The sequence below is a fragment of the Pituophis catenifer genome, unplaced genomic scaffold (genome assembly GCF_029215685.1).
Source record: "Pituophis catenifer annectens isolate HBS135680 unplaced genomic scaffold, rPitCat1.0.hap2 SCAF_2, whole genome shotgun sequence".
Lineage (NCBI taxonomy): Eukaryota > Metazoa > Chordata > Lepidosauria > Squamata > Colubridae > Pituophis > Pituophis catenifer.
This window is the reverse complement of record NW_027256882.1, coordinates 7,215,506-7,239,442: the sequence shown is the minus strand read 5'-3', so window position 1 is coordinate 7,239,442 and position 23,937 is coordinate 7,215,506. Positions and strand designations below refer to the sequence as shown.

The 23,937-nt window shown below is 41.5% G+C and overlaps 1 protein-coding gene across 1 annotated transcript; it reads right to left on the bottom strand.

Annotated features, from left to right (window-relative positions):
- Positions 1-6,370: 6,370 nt before the first annotated feature.
- Positions 6,371-23,489, bottom strand: LOC139309784 (vomeronasal type-2 receptor 26-like). The gene is made up of 9 exons (XM_070933991.1): positions 23,460-23,489; positions 22,022-22,261; positions 20,945-21,340; positions 20,534-20,845; positions 19,205-19,405; positions 18,086-18,212; positions 14,581-15,433; positions 7,788-8,073; positions 6,371-6,382 (listed from the first exon to the last, which is right to left on the bottom strand). The coding sequence occupies exons 1-9, from the start codon at positions 23,487-23,489 to the stop codon at positions 6,371-6,373; spliced, it is 2,457 nt and encodes an 818-aa protein (XP_070790092.1).
- Positions 23,490-23,937: the final 448 nt, after the last annotated feature.

Here is a 23,937-nt window from a genome sequence, read left to right as displayed (position 1 = left end):
TCGCCCCCTCCGCTGACTGACCCCCCCGCCGCCAGCAAGCCACATCTCCATATCTCCGTTCTCCGCTCTCCGCTCGGCTCGACTCCACTCTCCCTTCCCCTTCTCCTTCCCAGCAGCGCCGCCGCTCTCCACTCCCCACTCGGCTCGGCTCTCGGCGGCGTCGGCGGAGTCGGAGCAGCGCGGCCACACTCTCCCTCGCCGCCTCCGACTCCGGGGGCGTCCAGGGGCGAGGAAGATCACAAAACCCTCGCCCCGAAGCCATCCGACCGAATCAGAGGTTGCTGATGGTCGAGCTCCCCTGCAGCACCCCCTCGAGCCCCAGAAAGTCCTCCATCCAGCCGCAGCACCTCACCTCACGACTGCCATCTTGCGCATGCTTACTAGGTTGTTCATTCCAAAGGGCAGGGGCTCCCACAGAGAAGGCTCTCCCCCTGGGTGTCGCCAGCCGACATAATTTGGCCGACGGCACCCTGAGGAGTCCCTCTCTGTGGGAGCGAACTGGACGGTGGTAGGCTATCGGTGGCAGAAGGCGGTCTCGTAGGTACCCAGGTCCTGAGCCATGGAGCGCTTTAAAGGTGGTAACCAACACCTTGAATCGCACCCGGAAGACCACTGGGAGCCAGTGCAGCTCGCGCAGGAAGCTAGAGAATGAAGATAGAGAATGGACACCAATATTTATCCCACCTTGTTGAGCAAGTCCAGGAATGACAGAGTAACTTTATTGACTGTAAACTTCTGCTTTTCAAAACTCCCCAGTTGCTCATCAACGGGATCCCAGCTGGGAAGAAACTCCCAGCTTACGACTTTCAGATCTGCTGCTATATCTCCATTTTGGTCCACATACAATTTCCAATGGGAAATATTGCAAAACTCATTCTTCTCCAGAAAGGGATGGAACTAGAATAAAAACATCCAGGAATTATAAAAGAAGAACATTTAGGGTTTTTTTTTAATCCCAGGTGGTCTTTTGAGATTTGAAACTTTCATCTACAGTTGTCTAACTTACAAATATTGTGAGTTGGGAGAACAAGTGCTATCACATTCTAAAAAAGTGAAAAAAGGCTCAGATAAATTGGTCAATCATGTATTGAAAAAAATGTGTATGGACAAAATATAATTGACTAAATTTGTTATTTTATTATTTATTTATTTTTTACAAATAACTCAAGGCTGCTAAGATATCCAACAGATTTTTTTTTCTACTTTCCCCACAAAAATAACCCTGTGAGGTTGGTTGGGCTGAGAGTGAATGAGAGGCCAAAGTCACCCAGGTTGCTTTCATGATTAAAGCAGGATTCGAATTTACAATCTCCTACTATCTAGCCTCTTGCCATACCACATTTGTAATTATCACTATATTTTCTTAATAGATTTGTGATCTAACTTGATTTCAGTGAAGTATTAGCAATGTGCTTCTTGATGTGATAATTAGAAATCTTGAACCTTAAGTGAAGGCTGAATACTATAATAATTAAGTGTATAATTAATTGTATAATTCGGAGAAAGGCGGCATACAAGTTGAATGAATGAATGAATGAATGAATGAATGAATGAATAAATAAATAAATAAATAAATAAATAAATACGGCCTTAAAATTGTACTGAAATAATTTTCAAAGTTTCTTAGCAAACTGAGGAGTTATGAATAACAATTAGTTCTTGGTCATCTATTCTTCTATATTGTTTATCATGCAGACAACTATTTGATAAAATATGATTTTGCAATGTAACATTCATATCAATACATTGACAAAGCTATTTTGATGTCGTTTTAAGAATACAGAGCTTCCAGAAATTTTTAAAATGTTTTCTTAATAGAGATGCATAAGAAGTATACACCTGAGCAAATGCACAGTCTCAAAAATATCAGTAGTTTGAAAAGAGCCGTCTTTCATCCATAGTAAGCACTTTTGTTACTGCAATTTTATTTTTAGAATGCCCGATTCAGTTCTCTGCAACCTTTGCTTTGCAGTCGTTTTTCCTGGTTTTCTTTTTACATACTACTTTCAGTGGCAGGATTCCACCAGTTTGCACTACTTCAGCCGAACCGGCTGTTAAATTGCTGGCTGGCCACGCCCCTCTCCGCCCATTCCAGAAGTCCCCACATGCCCCGTCTTTGGTCCCAGGACACTGCAGGGAGACATACTAGGCTCAGAACAGAGCACAGGGGGGTGCGGCATGCCCCCCCCTCCCGTGCGGCATGCCCCTACTTATTTATTTTTATTTTATTTTATTTTGAATTTGTATACCGCCCTTCTCCCTGAGGACTCAGGGCGGTGAACAGCCAAGTAAAAACATCAAATACAAATATTGAAATACAGTTAAGAGATATATATAAATTTGGCCCCATTAATTAAAAAACGATAAACAAAACAATTAAAAACACTTAAAAAATTAAGCCAGCCCGGCTTGCTGGAAAAAGAAGGTTTTAAGGGCACGGCGGAAGGCACTGAGGCGGAAGGCCTCAGTGCCTTCCGCCTCAGTGCCTTCCGCCAGAAGAGGCCTACTCCCATGGCCCCCCTCCTCCGTGGCCCATTTTTGCTCCAAGGAGGCTGCAGGGTGGCCTAGTAGGCCCCAAAAGTGGTGCAGGGGTGTGGCATGTTTTTGCTCCCAGGAAGCTGCAGGGAGGCCTACTAAGCCCAAAATGGGGGCGGGAAGCAGCGCACCCACTCCCACAGCCCATTTTTGCTCCCAGGGGGGGTGCAGGAGGCCAAGTGCCGCCTGTCAAATCCCCTGGCCAAGCCCACCATGACCATGTCCACCCATCTGGTCATTAAGGCAGAGAACTGGTTGTTAAATTATTTGAATCCCACCACTGGATACTTTCCTATTTGTATGCAGAATCCTACTTTACACGGACAGGTTATTCTTTAGGTGACCGACTCAGCTGCTGTGTTCTATTGAGCTATCAGCCCTCTCTTCCACAAACTCCCTGCATGAGAAGGGCAGAGCGAGAGCTTTGGAGTATAAGCCTGATGCTTTTGGTGTATTCCCACAGAACATAATAGGGATACTAAGGTTCAGCTGTTTGTGATGACCATAACTCAGCTGGGAAGGGGATTGTGGTCCATGAGGAAAATGTTGCCTTGTACATGGGAAGGTTCGCATCAGGTGTTGCAAATACCAATAGCACTTAAACTTATATACCTCTTTATTGTGCTTTACAGCCCTCTCTAAGCAGTCTACAGAGTCACCATATGGCCCCCAACAATTCTGGGTCCTCATTTTAGCGACCTCAGAAGAATGGAAGGCTGAGTCAACCTTGAGCCAGTGGGAATCGAACTGCCAGTAGTTAGCAGTCACCAGAATTAATCTGTAGTACTGCATTCTAACCACTATGCCACCATGGCTCTTATCAGCCATCTATGTCCACTGCCATATCTAAAAAGAGAAGCTACTTTCTGGTTGGTGACTCAACTCTAAGAGGTGTCTATTTTCTAACATAGTCTCAAAGGTCCAAGGTCCAGACCCAAATCAAATTCAGGATGCCACTCGCTATTTTTTCCCCAATGGTTAATTGACTAGAATCTCGGCACACAATGAGTTCTATTTGAAAGAACACAGGAAAAAAGTTAGTGCTGGGAGCTTCCACCTCCCAGCTTGCTTTGAAGGCTGGAGCCCTGCCCTTCCACCATTGGAGCAGCTGACCATCCAGCCAGACAGATCAGCTGTTCTTTGGCTGGCCAGCAGGCATCCACAATTAGTTGTTCTTCTGTCGGCCAGCAGGCCTCCATGATGAGCTGCTTGTAAACCAGCCTGCAGGCAACCACAATCAGCTGATCGTTGGCGGTCCCATGGTCAGATGGAATCAGCTGTTCGTCGGCAGTTCATCGGGCCTTCGTACACCCTAGCACCCACCTTCCAAGCTTCCTCCCACCAGTTATAGCAACCCCAAGATGGTGTTTTATGCTGTCCCCATTTGACACATAGATGTTTCTGCAGTTAATAATATTAGGGTTTCAGCTAACAAAAATCTCCCATCCCTGCAACATTCCTGAATGATTAGGTTGGTCAAGCTGTTGAGCTTTTCTGGTACAAGGGGGTTGAAAAAGTTCCCCTCACTCTCCATTGGAGTTTCATGGATTCTGGTAGGGACTACATACCTGCCATGGCTGCAGCTTTGGAGCACTCAAACTTTCTTCACCCAGCTTGCTTCTCCTTCTGGATCTGGAGGAATACGCAGCTTTCAATGTGTAGGCCAGAGTCTTAATAACACTGTGTAAATTATACTGAATTGGGATAAACTGACCCCTCTCTTCCACCTCAGACTCCAGTAGTGTTTTCTGGGTGCATCTTTTCCGGCCTTTGACAGAAAACATGTGCTTTGCAAAAGAACAATGGAAACACTGATCGTCAAATTTCACTAAGTGTTTGTCTTCAAAAACATCGTCTTCATAGGCATCTGGCTTTGTTTTTTGCTGAAAAGCAAAGCTCCAAATATGATGGACGTATTTGTAAAGGCTCTCCCGTCCCGATACCAAATACCCAATAGTTCCCACAATCCAGATTTTTCCTCCAATGGGTCCTGGCACATCTTCAAATGTTAAGTGTAAAGTAAGAATTCTATCCCAAACGCTAGCATAACCTATATAGTTTACAAAGACATTGACTTGTCTCCACTTAGAGATGGCCTCCCTGAGGGGTGCTGTCTGTCCAGTTGCTGTGAATCGTTGGGATATAACAACACAAATTCCATTCCTGACAAGCACAGGAGTAAAAGTCCTCATGAAATTCTCTCCTTCCTCTGTGTCCGACGTAAAGAGCCCAATCATGGTCCATCTGAAATGGAGGAGCGCTTGGACAATTGCTGGATATGTGATCCCTTGTTTGGGGAAGATCCGGTGGAAAAAAGGGAATAGACTTTTATCATGCAGAGCCTCTGAAACAATGGCATCCCTGATCTGAAAAAGCAATAAAGAATGCTATGCTATATTTGGGGTGAGATTAAATCCAAAATACTAGATTTTAATAAATCCAACTTGCTATTTATGAACATCTTAGAAAAGCTTATTGTAGTGGCACAGTGGTTAGAATGCAGTATTTCAGGTTAACTCTACCCACAGCCTGGAGTTTGATCCTGACTGGCTCAAGGTTGATTCAGCTTTCCACTCTTTGGAGGCTGGTAAAACGAGGACCCAGATTGTTGGGGGCAAGATGCTGACATCGTAAGCTGCCCAGAGAGTACTTTAAGCTATTAGGGAACAATATACAGTATTAGTCTAACTTTTATTGCTATTGCTATTCCTATTAATTATTCATTAAACCATATCAAGATACAGGATATAAAGTACAGCATATTAACAAGACATAAAAATAAATAAACAAGTTAAACAGAATAAAGAATGCAAATCATATTTACATTCATCCATAACACTTCCCCAATTTAGCACAATTAGACCCACATATGCAGATATCACGGGGACATGGTGGCTCAGTAGCTAAGATGCTGAGGTTCGAATCCCTGGTGCCGCATAATGGGGTGAGCTCCTGTTACTTGTCTCAGCTTCTGCCAACCTGGCAGTTCGAAAGCATGTAAAATAATGCAAGTAGAAAAATAGGGATCTTTACCTTTACCTTTTTATACAGGTATCAGCTGTGTCATGCCTCCAGCAAAATATTTGTGCATGTCCTGTTGTTGTTCCCTGGTCCTATCTAGTGGCTGGGGCCAAATACCAACCTGTATTGTTTGGAGGCTCACCTGGCCCTTTAAGGGGTGATCTACCCATCAACCCTGACTCCCTAAACAAGTACATCCTGGGAAGCCAAAATCTATTTCCTTTAGCATTCGGAAGAAACAGAAGCACCAAGAAGAATCCAGCCTAATCTGTGGTCCAGTACAAAAATCCACATCCCATACACACAGCATCGCTGATAAGATTTAAATTATCTGTATTTGTTCATCGTTATGCTCATCAGCAACTCAACACTGCTTATTTTATATTTTGGTTCTTATTGTATGTATTTCTGTTTTTCCCAGTTTCACCCATCCTGTTCCTTTAATAAAGCATCCAGATCTACGCACACGGTCTGTTTTATTGGAGGATAGGTGGGTTTAGCTGCATGTCAAAGTTGCAAACAGAGTAAGATGTAGCGAGGACAGGACAAATGGAACTTTTGTGTTCAAATAAATGCCTCTAACAGAATAACAGAATAGAAGAGTTGGAAGGGACTTTACAATATACAGGTACAAGCTTGTCCACCCCAAGGATAAAATACCCAGACACAAACTAAGCAAGTACTAAGTACTTTGGTATATGAAGTACAATGCATATACAGTGAGCCATGTGCAGTTCTCTACATTGGGGAAATAAAACAATCACTTCATAAACCCATGGCACAACATAGGAGAACAAACCCATCAGGACTAGATTCAGCAGTCCACCTGCATTTAAAGGACAAAGGCCACACTTCTGAAGACAGCAAAGTCCACATTTTGGACAAAGAGTACCGCTGGCTTAAAAAAGGAGTTAAATAGACCATCTATGTCAAACTTGAACAGCCCTAGATCTTTAGGCAAATGTATTTCAGAACCCTTCACTAGCCCTGGTAAGTCATTAATCTCTAGAATGAATAAAAATGGAGGAAGTATGCATCCTTGTCTTATTCCTTAGTAAGTATTCATGTTTCTTCTCATGCTTTTATTGAGTCCAAACTTCACTTTCAAACAAGGGCTTGTAAAAAGGGCTTTAAGCAGAGCCAACAGTCTGAGTTCCGTTTTAAGAACAATCAATTTCTACCATAATGTTTCTCTCTTTACTGCCTCAAATGCAATAAAATATCTATTTCTACAAGGATCTATAAATAAATAAATATATGCACTTGTAGAGGTATGAACATATGTAAAGGAACCTGCCAACAGAGGGCGTCCAATTAGGAATTTTTTTAAAAAATTCTGCCAGTGGAAAATCTTCTCAGGGGCTCCATTTATTATCAAGTCCTTCATGATGAATTTGATCGTGAATATATTAGCGTGAAAAATAGTTGGATAATGTGCTTGTCATTATTAAATAAAGTTGTGAATGGTCTGGTCCCAACAAGTCATAAATGATTTATAAAATGTAAGTAAGATATTCATTGGGATTCTTTCACAAATCACAAAATTGTTCACCCTGGACCATATTATTTTGGTTAAGAGTTTCTACATACTTCCCCTAAAAATGTGTCACCTTCCTTTTTTACTGAAGACTTTTTTTGATTGTCCCTCCTCATCTTCACAAGGACACAGTGGAAGCCCCCAAACAATGGGGATGGTGTCATAAGAGGATATGACTGCTTCCCCCCACCTTCCACACAGACTATCCCAATCCACAGCCACAATGCCTATAAAGGCCATGGTGAAAAGCAACTCTTGAATTTGTTAGAGAAAATAAAGGTAAAGGTTGCCTGTCTGGTCATATCCCACCCTAGGGGGTGGTGCTTATCTCTATTTCCTAGATGAGGGAGCCAGAGTTGCTGAAAAGGTTTCCATGGTCATGTGATCAGCATGACTAGAAGCTGAGAAACACAGAACATTGTTACCTTCTCACTGAAATGGTACCTATTTATCTACTTGTGTTTGCATGATTTTGAACTGCTAGGTTGGTAGGAGCTGTGGCTAGGATGGAAGCTCACCCCATCACATGGTGCTTGGGTCTCCAACTTCCAATCTTCCAATTGACAAGTATCAACCCAGCATCTTATTCACTAGGTCACTGCACCCCTCCTAGACAAAATACGGTTGGATTTATGGCTCATACACTGCAACTCCACTCACTTTGCCAGAAAGAGAAACACACACACACACAAACCTGTGGGACTTTGTAGGCGGCTACTAATGTTGACATCTGGATGGAGATGTCCATCTTAGCCCCATCAACAACAGCCAAAAGGTTTTCCTTCTTTCCACAGCTGTAGTTGGGAACGTTGGCTTCTCCAGTAGAGAGCATGTCCAACAAGGCTTCTGAAGTACCAAGAGCATTGACATAGTTGTCATGGATGTTGTAGCCTAGTGTGAGATTGTGCAGAAGCTGGGGATTCTGGTTGATCATTTGAATGGCGAAAATCATGATTTGCATTTTAAAATTATTTACTGTACTGTAAGAAATGTTCATGTTATCATTATCAGCAGAAACAATTATTTAAATGTAACCCTATTTGTCTCCACAAGCCTACTGAGTCTTAAGGCAATAGAGATAGAAAGCCGAAAGCAAATGGTAGCCACCCATGATCATATAATTTTTATGAGCGTCGAGAAGATGGGATGGAGATAGTCTTCCACTACAGTTAAGAATCACAAATACACCATTATTTGTAACAGTCCTAATTTTCCTTTGCCCAGTAACCTGTGCTTAAAATCATTCAATCATTAAAGTACAACCAACATAACGTGAAGAGGTTGTTTCCTTAATGACTGAGAAAAGGAACAGTAGAAAATCTAGAGAAAAGAAGGAATGGGGGGAACATGATAGCAGTATTCCAGTAGTTGAGAGGCCGCCACAAATAAGGCTGTCAATTTATTAAAAAAAAAACAAAACAGAAGTCAAGACAAGAAACAATAGATGGAAACTAATCAAGGAGAGAAGCAACCTGGAATTAAGGAGAAACTTCCTAACACTCAGGACAATTAACAGGTGGAAAAATTTGCCTTCACAAGTTGTGGGAGCTTCATCACTGGAGGTTTTTAAGAAGAGAGTCACTTGTCTGAAATATTATAGGCTCTTCTGCTTGAGCAGAGGGCTGAACGAGGAGACCTCCAAGGTCACTTCCAGCTCTATTCTATTGATTGATCTATTCCTCTAATGATCAGACATTGGATATCAATGAGTAGTTATGTAAATATGGAAAAGGGCTGGGCAGAGGCATCTATAACCCTTTCAATCATTACGTTAAAACAACCCCAGAACTCAAGGGATGAACTCAGTGTTGGATGGGAATGGATAAATAATCTGGATTTATTTGTCTCATATTGAGATTTGAGTCTATTGCACAAAAGAGGAAAGCTATAGACATCAAAACAATTCAGGACATTAGACAGCTCCTGCAAGATAAGAATAACTGAAATAAAAAGAAAATAAGAGCTTTAGAACTGCAAGTGGAGAGAATGCAACTGCATCACATTGAATAACTTACGAATGAGACTGACTCGTAGGATCCACATTGAAAGGCAACATTTCGAGCTATATTCTTGTCATAGAGATGACTATACCAAGGAGATGGTCTCCTGGCATGTAATAGTTCCATGGTTTTTTCCCATCCTGGATCTCAAAATTCAATGGGCATTTCATTTTAAGCTTCACAGAGACTCCCTGAGACACCAACACCAACACCATCAGAAGCAGAAAATCCATAGTTTATAGGGCTGAATCAATCTCCTTTCTGTTTCTAAACAAAAGTGACAAGAACGATTAGAAGAATTCAAAACAACCTCACAGGCAAACCAATCGTCACCTGGAAAGGAGAGAAAGGCACAGTCTGAAGCACAATATGTGGCTGTCCCAAAACTTGTGCCATACAGTGTGACCTGAGGCATTTATCCTTTTCTGATACAAGATCATTTCACTTTGCTTCAGTCTGATGTTTACATCAAAGACAGTCAATAGAGTAGTAGCAGGTGAAGTCTGAAAATCCAGGATGGTGATAATTACAGTGAAAAGCAACTCCTCTGAGGATCTTGAAGTTCTTCCAAAGTTTCATGTGCAGGGGGTCAGTAGGAGAATAGCATTTAAGCGAAAAGTCACAAATATATCTCTGGGGCTGTTGTGGTCCTTCCTGTCAGGACATGTCCAGAAAGTAATGATGGAGGAAAATAGTTCATCATCCAAGGAATTGACTTCGGCTGTCCTTCCTCAGGGTGCTTTGTCTCCAGAGGCTGCTGAGGAAGTTCACCCAAAGTTACAAAGTTCAATGAAACTCTACATTGATGACACAACTCTAGTCCTTCCTGTCTTTTAATGCAAGGGAGGCTATATGTATCCTTGAACCCTCCTTAATGTTAAGAGTAGGGTTTTCCTGTGACCATAGGGATGCTGCAACAGTGATAAGTGTGAAAAATGGTCATGTCACTTTTTTTTAGTGCTGTTGTACCTTCAAACGGTCACTAAATGAACTGTTGTAAGTTGAGGACAACCTGCACAGTTGGGCTTATAAGTGATCTGTCCCTGTCTCCACACACACACAAACACAGACAGCCGAGGGTTAAGAAAGCACTTGGCATGCACATAGGTCATTATCTCAAACTTGGCAACAATATAAGCACCGTCTGCCAAGAGCTTTACTTCAACAGATAACATAAAATTACATATGCATTGTAAATAGTCCAGCAAAACAATATCCCTTTGGCAGCTTCAGGCGTTGTTCAAGTGACTAGCCAGAGTTAGTTTTTGTTCGTCACAGAGTTTTACCAGCCACCACCCTCTCTTATATAGTCTCTGGGGTGTGGTCCAGTGACTCAGTTATAATCCCTAGCATGCCTCCTTAACTGCTGCAACCGTTTATCACGCCTTCGTTGGCGTGCATCCAGGAATGACGGTTCTCCTTCCTCACTCTCATCAGAGACACCTGGCTCCTGGCTAATCTCCTCTTCCTTGGCCGGCACCTGGGGCAGTGCCAGAGGGGAGGGGCCTGGAGAGGGAGGCCTGGCTGACTCCTCTCCCTCATGTTCGGAGCCTTCTTCCTCCGATGAGATAGGCTCAGAGGGCGGGGCCACAACAATAAGATTCAGCTCTTATATCCTGGCTAAATAAAGTAGAGCTCTAGTTTTCCTGTAGAGATTTTTTTCCCCTGGTCTGATATATCTGTTGTAGGAGTGCAGTGCCTCCCATGGTTAGGAGCTGGGTTGGAGATTACCAAGCCTCCAACATTCAAGTCTAGAGTGCTGCTGCAGGGCAGGGTGAGCTCCCTTCATTCACTCTAGCTCCTTGCTGAGGACGTGAAAGGAGGCCTCACAGGTGTTCCACAGGCAACGGTGATGACACCAGTTAATACTTTTAACATGAATGGGGCAGGGGGACGGTATCTGTTTTGTCAACATCAATTTTGACACATATTTCTCCTTGCAATATGATGATGTCTTTTGCCTTCTGTCCCAAGAAATACCTAGTCCGGAACTGGTTATTTGCCTGCTCAGAACCAATGAAACAGGGTCCTTCATATTCTGCAAAGATGCATTATTTGCAATGAAAATACAATGACCGAGGCAGGCAAGCTTAGCAAAAAAAAAGAGGGGGCAGGTAGTGGTCGCATGACCCTACAAGGATGCCACTCATGGAAAACTTTCACAACATTTATTTATTTATAAATTATTTATTTATTTATAAATAAAACTGCCTGTTAAATATAGCCTCAGATCCTGCCTCTTGTTGTGGTCCGCCAACAGCCTGCAGAGCTGGCAGCCGAGTCTGTGAAGGAATATGGGCCAGTCCTGGAGTCTGGGGAGGAACATGGGCCAGTCCTGGAGTATGGGGAAGGCCCAGACAAGGCTCTACATTGGAATGCAGAGATGGGGCCAGGGCCATCTGGGAGTGATGCACGGACTCCGGAGCCCCCAGAGTCAAACAGCAGAGAGGTAGAGGAACAGGAGGGGCCTGTTCCTAGTGCACGCATGCACAGTGCTGCCGGAAGGCAAGAGCAGCTAAAGCAAAAGGGACTACTCAGGAGTAAGGCCAAGAGATGACTGGCCTGTCCCATAAGGCTTAAAATGATTCTTGATGAATGTATCTTTTATTTTATGTACACTGAGAGCATATTCACCAAGACAAATTCCTTGTGTGTCCAATCACATTTGGCCAATAAAAATTCTATTCTATTCTATTCTATTCTATTCTATTCTATTCTATTCTATTCTATTCTATTCTATTCTATTCTATTCTATTCTATTAAGAGAAACAAAGGACTTGGGCCTTTTTGCAGGAAAGCAACTCTGTTTCCAGTCGACATCTCTCCTTTGTTTCTGAACTTCATGGGGCTTTGCCAAGCAAGGTCTTTGGCAGGGTGTCAAAGAAGATAAAGGTTGGTGATTATCCCGAAGGACTTCTTCCAAAGGATTTGTTTTGCAACTAATTGGGACCAGTGGTGGGTTGCCCCTGGTTCAGACCAGTTCTATAGAACTAGCAGTAAAACTGGCAGGAGGCTTCGCCCACTGACCCCGACATCATCAGGAAGTTTCTGCACATGTGCAGAAGCATGCCCACAGCCCCGTTGCGAACCGGTAGTAAATGTAAGTAGAACCCACCCCTGATTGGGACTCAGCTGGGAATGAACGTCATTTTCAGCTGTTACAATAAAATAGGTTTATTTGGGACTAATTGTGTCTTGTAATGACTCTGTAAGCCTAGGTCACAACACCTCTGAGTTACATTTCTTCAGGTGTTCAGCTTTTCCTTAGAGTGAAAAGAGGCAATAGAGTTCATCAAGGCTGGTGGCAGGAAGAGGGCTAAGATTTAACAACCAGTTCAATAGCCATCCAGAGACTGGATCGCATTGATGTTCTCCTGGGACAGAGCCTCCAGTTCTTCTGTCTCCCTGCAACGACTCCGGACTTTCACAGAAAAGGACACGTAAAGGATGTTTCTGCTATGTTTTTGATGAAATAGTAAAACTCCACAGGCAAAAGAGACTTTGCCATTTGGTTTCCCTTAATAAGAAAGGAAAAAATGCTGTGGATGAATTGAAAGGGAAAAGTCAAACCCATAAAATAGATGGTGAGGTCCCAGCAAATTGTTGTAATCATCACCTTTCCTATAACAGGTTGCTCAAAGGATTTAAATACTAATCGTAGAATGCTAACACCCCCAGTGATCATATATTTATCTGCAGCATAAAAAAAATGTTCACTTGTCTCCAACTGCACTATGGATTCCAATCTATGACCTTCTTATGGTAAGATGTGGAAAAGGTTTCTGCTATAACTGGACAAATGTCATTTCTGATCAGCATGGAAGCCTTGTGCATGGTAACTCATGCCCTGGTCACGTCATGCCTGGACTACTGCAATGCTCTCTACATGGGGCTCCCCTTGAGGAGCACCCGGAGGCTCCAGCTGATGCAGAATGCGGCCGCGCGGGTGATTTTGGGAGCGACGTGGTGCTCCCACGTAACACCTCTCCTGCGCAAGCTGCATTGGCTCCCGGTGGTCTTCCGGGTGTGCTTTAAGGTGTTGGTTCTCATCTTTAAAAGGCTCCATGGCTTAGGGCCAGGATAATAGTGAGACCGCCTGCTGCTATCGATAACCTCCCACCGGCCAATACGCTCTCACAGAGAGGGCCTCCTTAGGGTGCCGTTGGTCAGGCAATGTCGGCTGGTGGCCCCCAAGGGGGAGAGCCTTATCTGTGGGGGCACCCGCCCTGTGGAACGAGCTGCCTCCTGGAATACGATTGATCCCGGACCTCCGGACCTTCCGTAAAGCCCTGAAGACGTTTTTATTCCACCAAGCCAGCCTAGCCTAAATGGTTTTTAATTGGGATTTTAAATTTTATGGATTTGGGGGTTTTAAATTTAAATTGGGAAGCTAATGATTTAATTCTTTTTTAATTATCTTAACTTTTGTATTTGTATGTTTTTTTTAATTTTGGCTGTTCACCGCCCTGAGTCCCCTCTGGGAGAAGGGTGGTATACAAATTAAATAAATAAATAAATAAATAAATAAATAAATAAATAAATAAATAAATAAATAAATAAATAAATAAATAAATTGTCCTCATGAAATTCTGGCCATTGTCAGTGTCTGGTGCCATCAGACCAACCAAGGTCCACCGAAAATGTAAGAGGAGCTTGACTATCCCTGGATACTGGAATCCTTCAGCAGGAAATATTGGGTGGAAGAGAGGAAACCTAATTTTATCACTCAGCATCTGGGCCGCAAAATTGTAACTGACCTGAAAAGGAATGAAAAGATGGTAGAACGGAACGAAATGGAATGGAAATGGAATGGAACAAAACAGAACAACAGAGTTGGAAGGGACCTGGAGGTGTTCTAGTACAACTCCCTGCTTAGGCATGAAACTCTATACCACTAGATTTTCTAGACATACCCAGTTCAAGCAACCGTTCCTCATATGTTTTAGCCTCCAGTCCACTTCTCCAAACTGTTTTAGAGTCACATCATGGCGACCAAAACTGGATGCAGTATTCCAAGTGTGACCTTCCCAAGTATTTTAACTTTACACATAAAATTAAATGCATATTCTTCTTGTAATAAAACTCTTCTCTTAATTTACAACTGAGGATCTTTGATTGAATGTCACACGACAGAAAACTGTCTCCCAAACAAAGACACACCTGTGGGATTTTATAGGTTCTCAACATGTATTGCAGGCTAATTCTGCTGACTGCCAGGAGTCCAATTCTCATCGGCACTCAACCTTCCATCCTCCCAAGGTCAGTAAAATGAGGATCCTGATTGTTGCAGGCAATATGCTGACTTCTGATTGTTGGAGGCAACATGCTTAGAAAGTGCTATAACATACTATGAAGTGGTATATAAGTCAAAATGCTACTGCTATTTGCCAGAATTATTATTTGACAAGTTTGGGGATTACATCACCCTGAATCCACTTTTCAGTGGATATATTTGACATCAAATGTTCTTTTCTATTGAGATTTGACCTTAGCAGAATGATGTAGCACTTGGGGAAGAAGATGCAGCCCAGCAGTCCAGCACTGGAGGCCAAAATGGAAAAAACCTGCACAGCCACCACGTATTTCCCCTTCGTGCTCAAGTAGGTGGGCACAAAAGTAATCCAGACGCTGCAGAAGACCAGCATGCTGAAGGTGATCAGTTTGGCTTCATTGAAGGCCCCAGGGAGGTTCCTGGCCAGAAAAGCCATCAGGAAGCAGATGGTGGCCAGTAGGCCCATGTAGCCCAGGACTCCATAAAACATGGTGACAGAGCCTTCATTGCATTGCAGGATGATCTCTCCAGGCTGGGAGCGCAGGTCGGAATCAGGGAATGGTGGAGAAGTGCCCAAATAGATGCTACAAATGACAACTTGGAGGCCAGTGCAAGAAAAGACAATGAAATTGGCCAGACTCTTTCCCAGCCATCTCTGCCATTTATTTCCTGGTTTTGTGGCCAAGAAGGCTAACACCGTGATTGTTTTGGCCAAGACCGCAGAGACAGCAAGTGAGAAAACAATGCTGAAGGCTGTTTGTCGGAGAAGGCAGGTAGCTCTCGTTGGATGGCCGATGAACAGGAAGGACGTCAGGAAGGAAAGCAGAAGGGAAACTAGGAGGATGTAGGAGAGATCCCGATTGTTGGCTTTGACAATTGGTGTTTCCTGGAATTTAATTAAGATTCTCAAGATAAAGCTTGTGATTAAAGAAAGGAACAAAGCAAGGGAAGCCAGGATGATTCCTAGATTTTCTTGATAGGATAGGAAGGTTTTAATCTTGGAGACACAATTATTTTTCTGGATGTTTGGATACTGATCTTCTGGACATTTGCTGCATTTTTCTGCATCTGAAAAAGAAGGCTAATAAATTTCCCTATACAGCTTTACTTCAATTAGTTAAATGCAATACTTTTGGTGAAAATGGTGATGGTAGCATGAACAATTTTGTGTAGAGGAAGTCAGTATATAGTACAAATGGGGACCCAAAGACCCAAAGAGTTGGGTACTCCCCTTCAGGGTTCAAGTAGTCACAGCAATGTCATGGTTTAATGTTGCTTTAATTTGGATTGGAGTTAGGGAATTTCCTTGGGCAAATATGATGAGAAAAAAAAACCTGCTAGTGTTTTTTGCTTCTTCCTTTCACTCCAGTTAGAAGGGGAGGGAGGGAGGGAGGGAGGGAGGGAGGGAAACAGATGGGAATGAAAAGGAGGGAGCAAGGGAATGAGAAGATAAGGGAGGGAAGGAAGGAAGGAAGGAAGGAAGGAAGGAAGGAAGGAAGGAAGGAAGGAAGGAAGGAAGAAAAGAAAACAGATGGGAATGAAAAGGAGGAAGGGAGAGAGGGAATGAGGAGATAAGGGGAGAGAGGGAGTAAGGAAGAGAAACAAATGGGAATGAAAAGGAGGAAAAGAGAGAGAGGGAATTAGGAGATAAGGGGAGGGAGGGAGGGAGAGAGGGAGGAAGGAAGGAAGGAAGGAAGGAAGGAAGGAAGGAAGGAAGGAAGGAAGGAAGGAAGGAAGGAAGGAAAACAGATGGGAATGAAAAGGAGGAAGAGAGAGAGGGAATGAGGAGATAGGGAAAGGGTGGGATGGAGGGAGGGAGGAAGGAAGGAAAGGAGCCATTTTGGAGAGTGGGATAATCTGAATTTTGTGAACATAGCAAGAAAGATGTGAGATATGAGCAGGTTGAGCCTGAGGTGGGGTCAAATTCATCATCAGTTTGGAGACTCTGTGCCTCTTTAAGAGATCTAAATTCAACCTTCCTTGAAGTCCATTGACTCTTATCTACCACCAATTAATTTGCTTTGACCCTTAGTAGTTCAGGTAGTGTGTGTGTAGGTAGCATAAAATAAAACTTGTAGTACTTTTGAACTCTCCCCTAATTCCAGATTTCTTATACATGACAGAAAAGTTGAACATGGAAATTGCTTGTCTTGTGGCTCCTCAGGATATCTGAAGGCATAAACTTTGGCTGCCCGTAGAAGTGATATCCATTGTTAAAAGGAGTAATTAAGGTGATAGAAGGAAGGGTAATATGATACATATCCATAGTAATAAGTGAAATATATTAGTATTAATATTTGTGATTGTAATATGAAATAAAGGAAATATGTTATATATCTATAGAATTAAATTAATTGTATTAAGATTAGTATTGTAAAATTGAATTTTGATACAAATTGTGAAATATAAAAAGAAGGCTAGAAGGGTTAATATGATTTTACGATGTATTTAGAAGGGGTTAAGATATGGAAATTTAAATGAAATTGAAATTGAATAAGATATTAATAGAAATTAGGAAAAAGAAGATAATTAAGAGATTAAGAGAATGTTTTGATTTGAAAAAAGTGGTGTGAAAAATAAATTTGAAGAAATACATTATTTTTGGTAAAATGGTTAAGTGTTTAATAGGGAAATAAGAAATGATAAATTGGTCCATCTTAGAAAACAATTGGCTTAAACTATGAGTAGGGAAAAAACCTACAATTGGCATTAAAAGACAAATCGGAAATATTAAGCTACAACAACAACAACAAAATAGAAATTAAGGATGGAAAAAAACTAGCTCAATTAAAGAAAGATTTCCTTAAAGATTGGCAGTTTGGAAATTCATTTAATTTTGAGATAGCACCGCAGTCTGACAGGGTTTCAATAGAAAAAAGAAAATAAGGGAAAACAAATAGATGATAATTTGTAAATGTGATGATTTTGAGAAATGTAGGTGATAAATGGAGAAATAAGATCATGAAATGAAATAAGACTTAGGGTGGAGTGTAATATTGATGATGTATTAAATACTAAGTAGAGATGGAAAATAAAAAAGTAGAAAACAAAAAGGAATATTATGGCAGAAATTGAAATATATAAATTATATTTGGGAAAAAACTTAAAAAGAGGATGGGAATTTAAAATATTATACTTATGATATAAGCGGTATAAATTTTGACTTGGTCAATACTCTGTTCAGAAAAGATGTACTGTTTGTTTTTAAAAATAAAAAAAATATTTAAAAAAAAAGGAAAAAAAAGAAGTGGTATCCATTGACATGGATAGTTGTAGAACAGGGGTGTCAAACTCGCGTCATTACATCATCACGTGACATAGCAGGACTTTTCCCCCCTTTGCTAAATTGGGGGTGGGCATGGCCAGTGCATGATTCATCCAGTCCACGGGCCGCGAGTTTGAAACCCCTGTTGTAGGGAGACCTGATCAAAGTAATTATACCGTATCTTGGACATTCTGCCTCTTCAGCTAAAAGAGATGTATAAAACATGAAGGGTGTATGTTGAAGATGAAAAGAAAGAGATGCCATCCTTCTCATAATGCTAAGCCCTCCTTGTTCCAGTATCTTTTCAAGTCCTATCCCCCAGTTTAATTTCCAAAGTCATTTCTTATCGTTCACTATGAAACGTATTATACATATTATAAAGAAGTGGATGTTTTAAAAGCCAAGCTTTTGTTGATGTTCTCCGAACTCTGCCCCTTTCTCTTCGTGTCACAGACCTGCCTTGGTGGAGATGGTTCCTTCTGCACAAGGATGACAGTCATAGCAGCAGATGGGCTTCTCCTCTTGAGTTACCTTCATGAATCCAGGAACACAGCTTTCCACACATCGGGAAGGAGGCAAGGGCTGGGCAGAGAGAGGAGGGAAATCCAGAAAATGAATTTCTTTCCAGAAAGAAAGCAAAAGGAGAAAGGAATTGGTGATTCCTGCATTGAATATCGCATTCAGTTTTGGTCGCCACGATGTAAAAAAGATGTGGAGACTCTAGAAAGAGTGCAGAGAAGAGCAACAAAGATGATTAGGGGACTGGAGGCTAAAACATATGAAGAACAGTTGCAGGAACTGGGTACATCTAGTTTAATGAAAAGAAGGAGTAGGGATGACATGATAGCAGTGTTCCAATATCTCAGGGGCTCCCACAAAGAAGAGGGAGTCAAGCTATTCTCTAAAGCACCTGAGGGTAGAAGAAGAAGCAATGGGTGGAAACTAATCAAGGAGAGAAGCAACTTAGAACTAAGGAGAAATTTCCTGACAGTTAGAACAATTCATCAGTGGAACAACTTGCCTCCAGAAGTTGTGAATGCTCCAACACTGGAAGTTTTTAAGAAGATGTTGAATAAGCATTTGTCTGAAGTGGTGTAGGGTTTCCTTCCTAAGCAGGGGGTTGGACTAGAAGACATCCAAGGTCCCTTCCAACTCTGTTATTATATTATATTTCTAGAGGAAGGTTCAGCTTGGCTTAAATTTGAAGACAATAAAATCTTGAATCTTATTAAGTTGAACAGGCTACCTGAAGCTTTCCTGTTCTAACTTTTCACACATGATGATTTCTAGATTTGAACATTTTGTCTTAAATACTGAATAGAAGGTTTCTTCTAAGAAAAAGCATAGAAATCATTTCTCCCTGTGGCTCAAAACTTCCTCCCTTTTCACAAGTCTAATATACTCTTTATTGGAATAGTTGAGGGTGCATTTCTCACGGACATCTAACTAATGAATGTCTTGCCTTCCTGGGAGACTTTCCTTCTTAGATGACATTCAGAGGCATTTCTTGCCCCAGGGGTGTCATCTTCTAGGTAAGAACAACAAGAAAAGTGAAATCAAGATTTAACCCCCACCTTCTTCAACCTTTCCATCTCTGCAGTAGCATTCTGGCGGATCATAAACGTGAAATCCAAGGATCCTTGTTTTTCTAGACTCCCAAAGATAACTCTCCTAAAGGATTTGTTAACCATAGCCTCCCACTTCACAATATCCAGGTTTGCTGAGAGGTCTCCTTTCTCTTCCAAAAACATTCCATTTATGGAATTATTGTAATACTGAAAGTTTTGAAGAAAGAAATTGAGCTGGAATAGAAGAAAAACTGGCTATGTTTAAACAGGACATTCTAAATTCAATTCCAACCTTAACCTACTAACCCTTGGAAGTCTTCAGGTCCAGCCCCCTGCTCAGGCATGAAACCCTATACCATTTCAGACCAATGGTTGCCCAATATCTTCTTAAAAACTTCCAGTGTTGGAGCATTCACAACTTCTGACAACATTCACAACAACATTCAAGTTGTTCCACTGATTAATTGTTCTCACTGTCAGGAAATTTCTTCTTAGCTCTAGGTTGTTTCTCTCCTTGATTAGTTTCCATCCATTGCTTCTTGTCCAGCCTTCAGATGTTTTGGAGAATAGCCTGTTCTTTGTGGCAGCCCCTTATATATTGGAACACTGCTATCATGTCACCCATAGTCCTTCTTTTCATTAAACTAGACATACCTAATTCCAGTAAACATTCTTTATTTTTAGCCTCCAATCCCCTAATCATCTTTCTTGCTCTTTTCTGTACTCTTTCTAGAATCTCAATATCTTCCCTTTCCTTCTGTAAGATCTTGCCTCTCCAACCTTCCCAAGAAAGCAGAACTCTTGAAACTACAGTTGTTCCAAAAGGAGCTTTTATTGAAATGTTTGTGATAACAAGAGCTCTAGGCAAGAACTGAAGCTTTTCACTTAAAACCAGCTATTTCAAGCAATGCTAACCAAACCCCTCCCACGTTACATCATTGCAGGGAAACAGAAACTTCATATTGAGATTAACACAGTAATGCAAGAAACAAAACAAAAAAAGAAGAAACTTCATATAGAGATTAGCACAGTAATGCAGGAAACAGAAACAGAAACTTCATATACAGATCACTCCATTCCTCCACCCTTCCTCTCACCAAAATGCCAGCATCCCTGTAGAAATATCTGGGACCTGACACCTTCTGTCCTTCTTTCCTCTCATAATGGTGTTAATACATTGCAACAAACAGGAAAGGAATGAAGGGAACGAAAGAGGGACAGGACTGGAAAGTTGGGATTCATTTTATTTTTTGTATTCAAAATAAATCAATTTTTCAAAAGTAACTGCCCAATTCTTATACTTCTGCAATTGATTCTGAGACAGAAAAGAAATACCTGCCATGGCTTTGATGTTTCCATGTTTTGAGCCCCTTTGATCCTTTTCCTCTTAGAACTGAGTGTAGAAGCTGCATGGATGGCTCGTGCCACAGCCCAGATTGTGTTATAAGTTAAATAGCCATCCAGAGACTGGATTGCATCGATATTCTCCTGGGACAGAGCCTCCAGTTCTTCTGTCTCCCTGCAACGTCTCCAGACTTTCACAGAAAAGGTATCCTTGAGGTATGAACATGTAAAGGATGTTTCTGCTATGTTTTTGATGAAATAGTAAAACTCCACAGGCAAAAGAGACTTTGCCATTTGGTTTCCCTTAATAAGAAAGGAAAAAATGCTGTGGATGAATTGAAAGGGAAAAGTCAAACCCATAAAATAGATGGTGAGGTCCCAACAAATTGTTGTAATCATCACCTTTCCTATAACAGGTTGCTCAAAGGATTTAAATACTAATCGTAGAATGCTAACACCCCCAGTGATCATATCTTTATCTGCAGCATAAAGAAAAACGTTCACTTGTCCCCAACTGCGATACAGATTCCGATCTATGAACTTCTTACGGTAGGAAGTGGAAAAGGTTTCTGCTATAACCGGACAAATGTCATTCCTGATCAGCATGGAAGTCATTGTCCTCATGAAATTCTGGCCATTGTCAGTGTCTGGTGCCATCAGACCAACCAAGGTCCACCGAAAATGTAAGAGGAGCTTGACTATCCCTGGATACTGGAATCCTTCAGCAGGAAGCATTGGGTGGAAGAAAGGAAACCTAATTTTATCACTCAGCATCTGGGCCGCAAAATTGTAACTGACCTGAAAAGGAATGAAAAGATGGTGGAACAGAATGGAATGGAATGGAATGGAATGGAATGGAATGGAATGGAATAACAGAGTTGGAAGGGACTTTGGACATCTTCTAGTTCAACCCCTTGCTTAGGCAGGAAACTCTATACCATTTCAGACAAATGGTTATCTAATCTCTTCTTAAAAAGTTCCAGTGTTGGAGCATTCACAGCTTCTGGAGGCAAATTATTCCACTGATTGATTGTTCAAACTGTTAGGAAATTTCTCCTTAGTTGTAGGCTGCTTCTCTCCTTGATTAGTTTCCATCCGTTGCTTCTTGCTCTGTCTTCAGGTGCTTTGAAGAATAGTTTGACTCCCTCTTCTTTGTGGCAACCCCTGCGATATTGGAACACTGCTATCATGTCTCCCCTAGTCCTTCTTTTCATTAAACTAGACATGCCCAGTTCCTCCAACCATTCTTCATATGTTTTAGCGTCCAGTCCCCTAATCATCTTTGTTGTTCTTCTCCACACTGTTTTTAGAGTCACATCATGGTGACCAAAACTGGATGCAGTATTCCAAGTATGGCCATACCAAGTATTTTAAACATTACACGCAAAATTAAATGCATATTCTTCTTGTAATAAAACTCCTCTTAATTTACAACTGATTGAATATTGTGAGAAAACTGTCTCCCAAACAAAGACACACCTGTGGGATTTTATATGTTCTCAACATGGTTGAAATCTGGATGGAGATGTCAGTATCAGCCCTTTCAAGAACAGCCAGTGCGTTTCTCTGCCTTCCACAGTTGTAGTTGGGAAACTTGGTCTCCCCATCTGAAAGTAGCCCCAGCAAAGCATCTGCAGTCCTTCCTGCATGGTAATAGTTTTCATAAATGCTGTAGCCCAAGGTGATGTTGGGTAAGACGTGGGAATCCTGGTTGATCTTCTGAATGGCAAGAAGGAAGAACAGGATTTTCCAATCTTCAGTCACTAATTTTCTACAGGTATAAATGTAGTAATCAATTAAAGAAAGATTTTATTTAAACACACACACACACACACACACACACACACACACACACACACACACACACACACACACACACACACACATATATATATATATATATATATATATATATATATATATATATATATATATATATATATATATATATATATATATCCCTCCCAATGACAAGATTTCCTCTGAATGGATTACAACATTCTAGACGTTTAACATAAAAGTAAATTCAAAAAACCAAAATACTATGTAAATAATGAATAGAATAGAATAGAATAGAATAGAATAGAATAGAATAGAAGAGAAGAGAAGAGAAGAGAAGAGAAGAGAAGAGAAGAGAAGAGAAGAGAAGAGAAGAGAAGAGTTGGAAGGAACCTTGGAAGTCTTCTAGTCCAACCACCTGCTTAGGCAGGAAACCCTATACCATTTCAGACAAATCTAATCTTTTCTTTAAAAGTTCCAGTGTTGGAGCATTCACCACTACTGGAGGCAAGTTGTTCCACTGATTAATTGTTCTAACTGCCAGGAAATTTTCTCAGTTTTAAGTTGCTTCTCTCCTTGACTAGTTTCCATCCATTGCTTCTTGTTCTACTCTCAGGTGCTTTGGAGAATAGCTTGACTCCCTCTTCTTTGTGGCAGCCTCTGAGACATCAGAACACTGCTATCATGTCACCCCTTGTCCTTCTTTTCCAGACATACCCAGACATACCCAATTCCAGCAACTGTTCCATGTAATGTACATCGGGTGGGAATTATCCCTATAAATCTCAATTATTTGAAAGGACTGTTTTGCTTATGCTGGATATTCAGTGCTGCATACACTCTTGAGGTTGATACCATGCTTGCGCTTCCATTGAAATGTTGGACTGACTTTAAACATTCTTCCTGTTTCTCTTCTCATTAATAGCAATAGCAATAGCACTTAGACTTATATACCAGTATATAGACTTATATGCTTTACAGTCCTCTCTAAATGGTTCATAGAGTCAGCATATTGCCCCCAACAAGCTGGGTCCTCATTTTACCGACCTCAGAACGGTGGAAGGCTGAGTCAACCTTGAGCCAGTGAGACTCGAACTGCCAAAATGCTGGTAGCCGGCAGTCAGCAGAAGTAGCCTACAGTACTGCATTCCAAGCACTGGGCCACCATGGCTCATAACCTTCTCAAATACTTCACAGTAGTTCAACCTAATCTCCCAATTTAATAGAGGTTCATTAATGGCAAAGTTGGAAAGGACCATTGGCACGCTATCAACAAAACTAACAAGTTACCAAATTCTGGAAATGTTTAAAGTCCCTTATCAAACATTTCTTGAGAGGAGATTTAACTGACCTCATTTACAAAGTAAGAAAGAAAATTTAGGGCCATCCCTACTTGATGTCCGTATTTGAGAATCAGCAGCGGGGTACAAAATGGATACCCAACTTTGAAAGGGGACAGAAGTAGAGAAAATGTAGCTGATCAAGGGGACAATGCCTGGAAGGAGAAGACAGACAGAACCTTACAAATTACCAATAAAGAAGAATATTTGTAGCTCGGGGTTGAAATGAGGAGTCTTTAGTGCCCTCTGAGCTTGGTTGTTTTCTTGCAGATGTTT